We start from the raw sequence: 10,142 nt of genomic DNA on the forward strand, positions 1-10,142 counted from the left end.
GGTGTGGTTGTATAATCCCAGGAAGACCAAAGGGAAGTCTTGTAAGTTGTCTTCTGCATGGGAAGGCCCATATGACATAGTGGATCATCTCTCAGATGTGACTTTCCAAATAAAATGTGGTCGGCGAGGTAAGCCAAAGGTGGTGCATGCCAATAGGCTTTGGCCTTATCAATGTCCAGGACACTTCAGTAGGAACGAAGTGAATAAGGGAACAAATGACGCTGCTGAAGACGAGTTACCTTAAAAAGCTACTGTCGAAGTACAGTGAAGCCGTTAATGAAGTTACTATCACTGATGTGACTGCTACTGATAATAGGACATTTCCTGATGGAGCAGATGAACCCCACATGAAGCAGAAGCCAATGAGATGGACACCAGTACGGAAGAAGATATGTCCTGTAAAATCAAGAGACTTTGTTGTATTTTAATTTTGTGTTTGTAAATTCTGTACATTTGATTAAGTTATTGTTAATTATCTATTGGCTTAATGTAAGTGAGTATTGTTTAGGACGAACAATACTAAGAAAGGGGCAGTGTTATGAGAGCGAAAGTCACGTGACGCTGTTGGTGTGTTTGGTGCTGGTAGCATACGTTGAGTTTCTCGAATGATCATGAAGGTCCGAGTGCAATTGAGATGCCCTTATTTTAGTATATAAGCCTGGCGAGAAAAACCAGTGGGATTGAAGAGATAGATAGATATAGATAATTGAGTCAAGCAAACAGTAGTGACAGTAATATAAAGTGTGTGTTTGTACTCATAAAGAGAAAAGTTATTGAGACTGCGGAAATTCTGTGTATTACAAAGTTTTATCGAGAAAGAATAAACTAGTTTTAATTAAGAAAGGACTTGTATCGCTGAAGTTCCTCGGAAATGATTTATACCGGAAATTAAGAAACGAGCAGATATGCAACAATATACATATATGCAAACAAGTGTCATTTTAAAAAAAAGCAGCTTGTCACTTAATTTCTTGTAAGATAGACTCATATTTTACCTGTTGCAATTTCCATTGGCAGTCATTTTGTACAATTGTTCTGTGTGATGGAACTTGGTGCTTGTGAATGCGCAAATTGATATCCTAAGAAAATTATAAAAATCAAATGATGATGTCAATATCATGATATCAGTACAAAAGATAATAAAATGAACTGTTAACTTCCTACCAAACAGATATTAGTTCTGATAAATGGACATTGTTCAGTTTGAATTGATATTGAAAGTAATAATTTGGTAAATACACATGTATAAACAACACTATTATGTTAATTATAGTACCTGAAAAACTGTGACAACAGGCAGTACATGTAGAAAATTCCTAATAACAGTAGAAGTAACAAAATTACAAGAGAACATTCACTCACTGTTGCTATAACTTTGAATGCAGTTTTAAGCCTGCATAAATGGCACATTATACAATAATGTCATGATAAAAGAAATTATGTTTACAATAAGTAGATTAAGTTGAAAGTAATCTACAAAATTAAACTAAATCTAGAAGTTGTTATTTTTCCCTGTGTTTAGAGATTACAAAAAATAAATCAAATCAAATGCTGGATCTTACCAAGTTTCACACTATATATATCATTATAAAACTAACATCCTGGTCACAGCCTTTTTGAATTTATTACAATTGACAACAAATAAGCAATTAAAAGTGAAAAAATATAAACACTCTGTAGGTAACATCTTTTTAAATTTCAAAACTGTTTATCTAGTCACAATGCATATTGTTAGTTATTTTCTTAAATATACAAACAAACTAAACACTTTCTTTGTAGAACCACCAACTGGAAAAGTCACTATACATAAGAAAATAATGAAGAGAAGTTTTAAGATGCTCATACACAAAGATGCAATTGTTATTCTGTAACTCTTAGAGATAATAAAAATAAAAAGGTGCCGAATAAAAAGTTAAATTACAAATTTCAAACTCAACAAGTAATTAGGCTGAATGTAATATGGAAAGATGGCTCTTGAGTATAAGGATTTTCTTTTTTTTTTACTTTATCTTTTGCCACTGAATTTACAGTCTCATCAGTAGGAAACAAAATGATGTTGAAATTTAAAAAAATGTTGGAATAAGCATTTCTTTTGCTTGTTTAATTTCCTTTTGATGTGAATTAAACTGAAAATCCACATGTAAAGAAAATTTTTAAAATGTATTAATCATTATGTTCTAGATTTATAACACAGAAAAATTCCTCTACACTTGGATAAACAACAGGTGCACTGTACGTACACATATTACTATATTCTAGACATTTTTTGAGAGTGAAGAAAGGAGTAAAAACACAAAAAATTACATACAGCATGACTAATGTTGTCTCCTGATAAGGTTACAACAACTTTCACTTGATCTTGTGTTGATGAACTGAAGAGTACAATTAAAAAGTCAGTTATTTCAAGCTGCTTCCACAAGAACTAAACTAAACAATTTTTCATTTTAAAACTATGTAACAGTTATAATGGTACTGAATCAACAATTACATTTATTCTAATAGAAACCTGTTTTAATTTTCTTAAGAGCTAAATCAATGACAATTTTTAATTTTAAGTCTATGTAATAGTTATGACACTTTATACAATGTAGCAGTTAATATTTTTATGATTGTGAAATTAACACATTTCCACATGCATTCATCATATTATACATATACAAGAAAAGAGAAACTATAAGATGTATTTCTGAATTATTTACACTTACACATTAACTTTAAGTGACCACTCAACCCAGTGTCAGGGCAAAACTAATACCACCACCACTACACAAACATTATACCCAGCTCACAATACACCCAACAATCCAATAAACTACAGTGAGCATGTTATGATACTTCAATTATCTTTACCTGGAATTACTCATGAAATACTTTTCTGTTTTAGGTATTATATCCACTCCAGGCATACCTACAGGCAATCTATGGCAACATTCCTATAAAAATTGAGACAGTTAAATTTATGTAGGGAAGACTATCCAAATTACATTATACCTCTAAACAGAAAAAAACAAAACATTATCACCACAAGATTATATATATATTATTTGTCAATATAAACTTTCAATCTAGCATTTGGATGAAGGTGGATTATGGACTTTGAACATCAGAAAAGGATAAGTGTAATTTTTATTTCCACTTTAATGAAGGCATAAATATAATTATGGTACAGCAAAAATTAGGCATTTATTCTAACTTGTATATTTATTTATATTTTAATTTATACCTACAATGGTAATAAAATTCAAACACAACAAAAAAGGCGATCACCTTTATAATGTTAATAATAAATGAAATTGATCTATTGGCAAAATCTGATTAAATTTAAACCCAGTTCTCCCAAACACTAACTAGTTATAATCAAACTTCCCAATTCATATGCTATCAATTCAATCCATTCCCCCCTTACCCTTGTGTATAATTCTTTACATCTTGTTCCCACATTATGTCACTAAAATGTAGCTTATTACTTACAGGAGATTGCCAATGACCTATAATTATCAACATCAGATGAATTGGCTCTTGAGTAACTTGTTTAATTTATTAACTGCAATAAAACTATGTTTTGTCAAACTTTATGAAATATTAACAACTTTGTGAAGAATGTTGACATCTGGTTGATGGGACCAACTTGTGTCCTGATAGGTATGGCTGGTAACACTTAAATAAGAACATCAAATATGCTTTTCAGCCACAAGCTTGTCTAGTGTTTGAAGAAAAACAAATTCATATGTCAGTTCTAGTTCCTGAAAAACTATGATAACAGGTAGTATATACAAGAATATGTGGTTAACCACCAACACTTTTTCAACACATAAGTTGGTTCCAGCACCCAAATGCCTTCTTTTATACATAAACTGTCACATGTTTACCCTTTAATCTTGTATGAGTAAATACAGACAGTGAAAAGCAATCCTCTTTAACTGAGCCCTATATTGAAGAAAGAATGTCGACTATAATTTCAAATTTACAATGTGTATCTGCCTGAAATGTGGCAAGCTTTTAGTCAAATGTACACTAAACATCAGATGTCTTACAAATGTATCTGTAAAATGCCAAAGTAAGTCTGACTCAAACAAGTCTGAGTGCAAGGTAATGTCCATGTGAAGAAGGAAAATACTTTTGTCTATCATACAGTTTGCATATGGTATTATCATAGCCTCTAAAACTTCCAAAATGCACATTACAGTTTTTTCAGCATCCCTGTATATTGTTTCTAGTATTTACTCTCCTTTACCTTGAACTATCACTAAATCAGCAGTGTAGAGAAAAATGAATAGTTAAAACTCTGACATCAAATACACAATACCTTGATAGATTGCACTCTATAAAAAAGTCATGGTTTGTGCACTTTGACCTTCACCTGTGCACATAAGGTTAATATTAATGTCAAAACAACTTGATCCCTCACACATCTGCCTATGAAATTTGCATGCCACTAGCCTTGAGCTAATTCATGCTTAAAAATCATGAGTCTAACATGAACTGCAGTAGTGAATGATGACATCATAATACAATGATAACCCTCCACCAATAAGATGGGTGACACAACCTCCTTGCGCAGTAACTCTCCGTAAGCACTTGCACTCAAAATAACTTCATTCTTAGATGAGGTAAAAGAAAAATATGTACTGGAAGTAGGGAAGATGAGTGGGAAGGTGTGCAGATGTGAGTATCTATTAGAAATACATCTTGAGGTAAGGAAAATGCTAACTACTGAGATGATCCTTCACCTATACATGCTGAATGGCTAGAATCCTACACTCAAATGGCAAGGGGGCTGGTGCAAACATTAAACCAAGATGAGCTCCCTTCAGAAAGTGCCCAAAGGGAATGCATGTGGGAAACTGCATCTCATCTCAACCTGGATATAATCCTTGCCTGGAAGGAAACGTGGAAAGTCAAAAGAGTTCCAAATGTTATAGGAATGGACAGAAATAGAACCTTGCCAACTAAGTACCTGCACACAAGTGTCACATCTCATCTCAACTGGACAGACTATAGCTGCAGAAGGAGGGCACACGAGCTGTTTCAAGATAACCTGCACTACACAACACACTGTCACCACTGCCCTACTTCCCCCACTGGTACTACACACAATCAGTGAGGAACTCTTATAGGTCCACCACCCCAGCAGCTAGGAACTGGTAAGTGGCAAGGGTCTCCCTTGCTCCATTAAAAGAGGGGGGGGGTACCCAAAGGAGTGCCCAGATCCCCAACAGGTGTCTGCCAAAACGGTCTGTTCCTTGAAACAGTGTAATGGGTGATCACAAAACCCTATTTGTAAAAGCCAGCAAGCACAAGTCAAAACAGTGGGCAGACAGGCTTTTTTCATGTAGTCAAGGGAATAGTATGATTTGGATCAGACAATTGAGTAAATTGTAATACCACGAGAATTCCTCTAGTGGTCTTGCAGAACACCCCATCTCAATATTAGGCACTGGTAGAGCCAGAGAGGATGGGTTGAGCACTTTCGATGCAGATTTTTGTGAAATAAGCATACCCTGAGAGACAACACCAGCCACCTGGCAAGATCCTATAAACAGGAAAGGGGTACTGAAAATTAAAACATATTTACCCTTCTCAAAGACAGTGCGTAGATTGAAAAAATAGCAAGTGGAGGGAGTCAAAATCCCACATGGCAGCCTGAAGATCTCATCCAAGGATTGGAAAAATGAGATGCAAGTGAGCAAGACAGGTGATGAATGTGATGTGACAAAATGTAAAAAGAGCCTGTGAGCATCAACATCCAGAGCAGAATACACAAACCAGAGAAGCTGGCACATCCATTCAGTAAGGAAAAAGGACCCTGGAAGGAGAGGGGTCTCAAGATAATAACAAACAATGACAGGTACACCAAAATGAGATGCACAAGCAAAGTAAAACTGAACAGCCTGAACTGGACACAGATGACCCTCGTCCAAACTAGCATAGATGTGAGAAATTGGAAGAGGTGAGATAGAAGAAAAAGAACGATCACATTCCCAAGCAGGTGAAGCCTAAGTCCAGGTAGAGGAGTAAATAAGTATGGTGAAAGAGTGTGCAGGAAGCACCAATGGTATATACATCCGAATGCTAACAAATGCAGGTGAGAAGGAGAAGGAAGTATGTTTTGAGAGAAAGATAGCACAAAGAGCAAGAAGCCAACAGCTTACATGGGTCAAATGTGAGAGCAAGTAAAACCACATAAAGGTCCCAATCAGGAACAGGAATTGAACAAAGGGGTTGGTGAAGAAGAAAGAATCAGAACAAAGTGGAGAGGACAGCGGGAGAAAACACCAGATGGGAATGGGAAAAGCAAAGTGTAGATGACAAAGCCACCTGATAATCAGCTATAAATGAGACAATTCATGGTTGAACAACCAAGTAAAAACTGAAAGGTAGGCCACAATAGGATGACCTGGAGGAACGGTGCTGTGGATGGACCAATGTCGAAAAACTCATCACTTATGATAATAGACAGACAAAATAGAAGAACAACAGAAATATGATAAAAAAAAAGGCTTCACGATCAGAGAGGACAAATCCCACATGTGAAGATGAATTGATGACACCCATGGGTGAAAAAAAAGAGATGTGTGAACATGTGATAGAGGGGAGAATTGGGCAGAGAAAAGTTGGTTGTTTAGTTGTGTAGTGTTTTATGGTGCAAAGCAACTAGGCTATCTGCACCAAACAACTGGTAAAAACAGTAAAAGTAAATTGCAGTAAAATGTAAAAATAAATTGAGTTAAAACCTAAATATGTCCATAATTCAGATAAAAGATGTAAATACAATTAAAAAGGCCAATTGTGATTACGAAATTAAAAGTAAAATCAAGTTGGACAATGTCACCATCGCCAATGACACTGTCCAATGTCAGGGGTAAACCCTTACAAAACACGTCGAAAATGGTGCCACTGCTCATGGACGGCACGACAGTAAAATGTGGGCTATTGTGACTTGAGTGTCACCAAGGCTACACATCTGTGGGTCAATACCAGATAAAAGAAAATGATGAGTTAAGAAACTGTGACCAATGCTTAGCCTTACCAGAACAACTTCCTCCTTCTGATCATTACGGAAGCAAGACAGCCAAAGAGCAACAAAAATTTTGATCTGGAAAAGCTTGTTATGACGTTGCTCACCCCAAGTTGACTGCCAACTGGCATGAGGCCACGCCTTGAAGAAAGGATCATAGTCCATGTGTGGGACAGCTATGCCTGTGACGGCGCCAGAGCGGACGGACTTAGCTGCAGTGTCGACGAGCTCGTTCCCGTGAATACTGACGTGGCCAGGTATCCAGAAAATTTGGATGGAAATGGAAGATACAGAAAAATGGGCCAGTCATTGTTGAATATAAATGAGAACAGGGTGAGAACTAACGTTAAGTGATTCCAGGGCCAGTACAGAACTAAGAGAATCAGTGTAAATAGTACAATCACAGTACTGCATAGCTTCTACATGATCCAAGGCAAGAGAAATAGCACACAACTCGGCAATAAACACAGAAACTGTGAGCAACTACCAAGCCACAGCAAACCATGGCAGAGTCAACCAATTTTGAACCATCTGTGTAAATAAAAAGAGAAGAATGGCTCAAAAGATGTTTAGCAAAAAAGAAGACGGTACTTCTAATCAGGAGTATCTGCCTTCCTCAGATGACTCAAGGAAAGGTCACAGGCAGGCAGGGATGGTAATAAGCCATGGTGGAATGGGCTGATCAATGGGGACAGCAATGTCATCCAGTGCCAGACCAAATTCTGTCAGTTGCGCCCGGATACGAAGGCCAAAGGGAGGAATTGCAGACCCTCTGTTCTGAAAGAACATGGCCCACCAAGGAAGAAAGACAATTTCCCAGGTGGGATTTTGTGGTAAGGATCAAAGCTTGGTAGCATGTTGTAGCAATGCTCTGGACATCAGCAGCTTCCTGGCCATTGGAGAGCACAATGGAAAGGAGATGGGAAGCATACCTCCCAGTGACTTTCCAAATCTTGTCCCATATGGTTTTGGAACTGGTGGTAGAAGAGATGCTAGTAGTGAACTTAATCCAAGACTCCTTTTGGCTTGGATGTCAAACCTGCTGAGCATGGGTACAGGCCCACTGATAAACTATGCTGTTAGAAAGAGAGATACCATCGGAAGGTATCCCAGGCTTGTTTTTGAGCCTTCAGTGCCTCCTAGCAGACAGGACTCTACCATGGACGAGGATACCATGGAAAACATGTCAAGGTCTTAGGAATAAAGTGAGCAGCTGCCTGGACGATACAGTCAATCACTGCTACCACAGTTTTCTATTGATGGCAGACAGACAATGGGAGGAGCAAGTTTGGAGAAAAAGGTGAAAGAGGGCCAGTCAGCCTGGTCCAGCTTCCACTATGGCACTCGGGTTTGGTAGCATCAACCATGGCCAATCTCCCTCAAAATGACAGGAAAATGAACACTGCCCCATGGGTCACTGTCAACTGTCCAAGAAAAGTGGGAGCAAAGTGATGGGGAGCAGATTGAGAGATCAGTGACAGTGAAAGCCTGACTAGGTGCATGAAAATAGGTATAAGATCCAGTATAGAAGAGAGAAAGGTTGTGATCTGAGAGCATATGCTCTATGGAACAACCCCTCCCATCAATACCAGCACCTCCCAAAGGGGGTTGTGTACATTAGTCTCCCAGGATTAAAAAGGGAGTTGACAACTGGTCAACAAGAGCATCAAGGTCCAATTGATTATAAGTATTTCCAGGAGACAGCTAGAGAGAACAAACAGCGATGGTACGACCCAAGGAAACATGGATGGCTACGGCCTCCAAGGGTGTATCGAAGGATGCAGATAAGGAGGGCACACGCTGGTTGACCAGCAGTTCCACCCCTCCATGCACTCGTCCATCACACAGCCTGTCATTCTGGTACAAAGAAAACTGCCAAAAGGCGACTGTATCGGCAGGTTTCATAAATGTTTCCTGTAAGAAGAGACTCAAGCGATGATAAGAATCAATCAAGGCCTTAATGTCATCGAGATTAGAATGAAAACCTTGACAGTTCCACTGTATCAAAGTAGCCATTTTTATGTAGGTGGAGGAGAACACGGTGGAGAACCCTTTGGTTTACGACCATGCCATTTTTTTTTACTAGAAGAAGGTCGATCGACATCCATGAATCCTGCCCTTGGTCGAGTGGGCAGATCTCTATCATTGCTCTGCATCTTGGGGCCAAAGAAGGACCCAAGTGGACACCAAAGGCCAGTGCCAGGCAGTGATTGGAAGGAATGGTGGGGACAGAGATTGAAGTAGACATAGACTGGTGAACTCCCGTCTGCACCCCCAATGTAGCAGTGGAGCGTAGTGCAGCGGCATATGTCCGAGTTTGAGTAGGGAACAATAGCTTCCTAACCTTGGGGTAAGAAATGTTGTGAACAGTTATCAAACACTGTACCTCTTTCTCCTCCATCCACTTACAGCAAGACCTAAAGTAAGAGGGGTGGGAACCACTACAATTACCACAGTGATGGTCCACTTTGAACTCGTAAGCATCATGGTCCTTGCCACCTCAACGAGCACACTTCACAGAACCACGACAAGATATCTTTGAATGACCGAACCGCTGGCAATGATAACATCAGAGAGGGTTGGGAATATATGGTCATACCTTACAATTCAAATAACCTGCCTTAACAGTGGCAGGTGGATGTGGGGATGGAAACGTCAAAATGAGAACAGTGGTCAGCACCATAATTCCATCTTGATGATTGGAGATCCTTCGAACTGCTGAAATTCCTTGGCTGGAGAAACCAACAAGGATCTCTGGCTCAGGGATGGTCTTCAAGTCCCTCTTGACAATAACTCCTCATGAAGAATTCAAAGAAGCATAGAGAGTAACCTCAATGGGTATATCCTCAATGACCTTTGAATTCAAGAGGAGTTCATTGTGCTTAGCTGTGGATGTTTCCACCAAGATGTTTCCAGAATGGAGCTTCTTAACTGACTTTGGAGAGCCAGCAAGACTAATCTAATCCCTTCTGTATAAAAAAGGGAGACATTTGCCCTAAAGATTTATCAGACAGGGAATGCAGGATCAGGAAGTGAGGTACAGGTGCACATTGTGGTGGAGACTGCTGTTCGAAGTCTTCAAGGCATGGTTGTTTACCAAGGAACAGAGTTTTTCAATTTTTTT

General features: G+C 38.6%; 1 protein-coding gene across 2 annotated transcripts in view; it reads right to left on the reverse strand.

The window, feature by feature from the left end:
• The window catches only part of LOC106459223 (protein rogdi-like), a 45,570-nt gene that overhangs the window by 17,511 nt on the left and 17,917 nt on the right, over positions 1-10,142 (reverse strand). Inside the window, exons 3-5 of one of the 2 annotated variants that reach the window (XM_013918827.2) lie at positions 2,851-2,933; positions 2,309-2,372; positions 996-1,079 (exon numbers count right to left, since the gene is read on the reverse strand). In XM_013918827.2, the coding sequence (XP_013774281.1) occupies positions 996-1,079; positions 2,309-2,372; positions 2,851-2,933 (231 nt within the window). The remainder of the gene's footprint in view (positions 1-995; positions 1,080-2,308; positions 2,373-2,850; positions 2,934-10,142) is intronic. The other variant, XM_022385666.1, reaches the window with a different exon arrangement.

Source organism: Limulus polyphemus, unplaced genomic scaffold (assembly GCF_000517525.1).
Source record: "Limulus polyphemus unplaced genomic scaffold, Limulus_polyphemus-2.1.2 Scaffold578, whole genome shotgun sequence".
Lineage (NCBI taxonomy): Eukaryota > Metazoa > Arthropoda > Merostomata > Xiphosura > Limulidae > Limulus > Limulus polyphemus.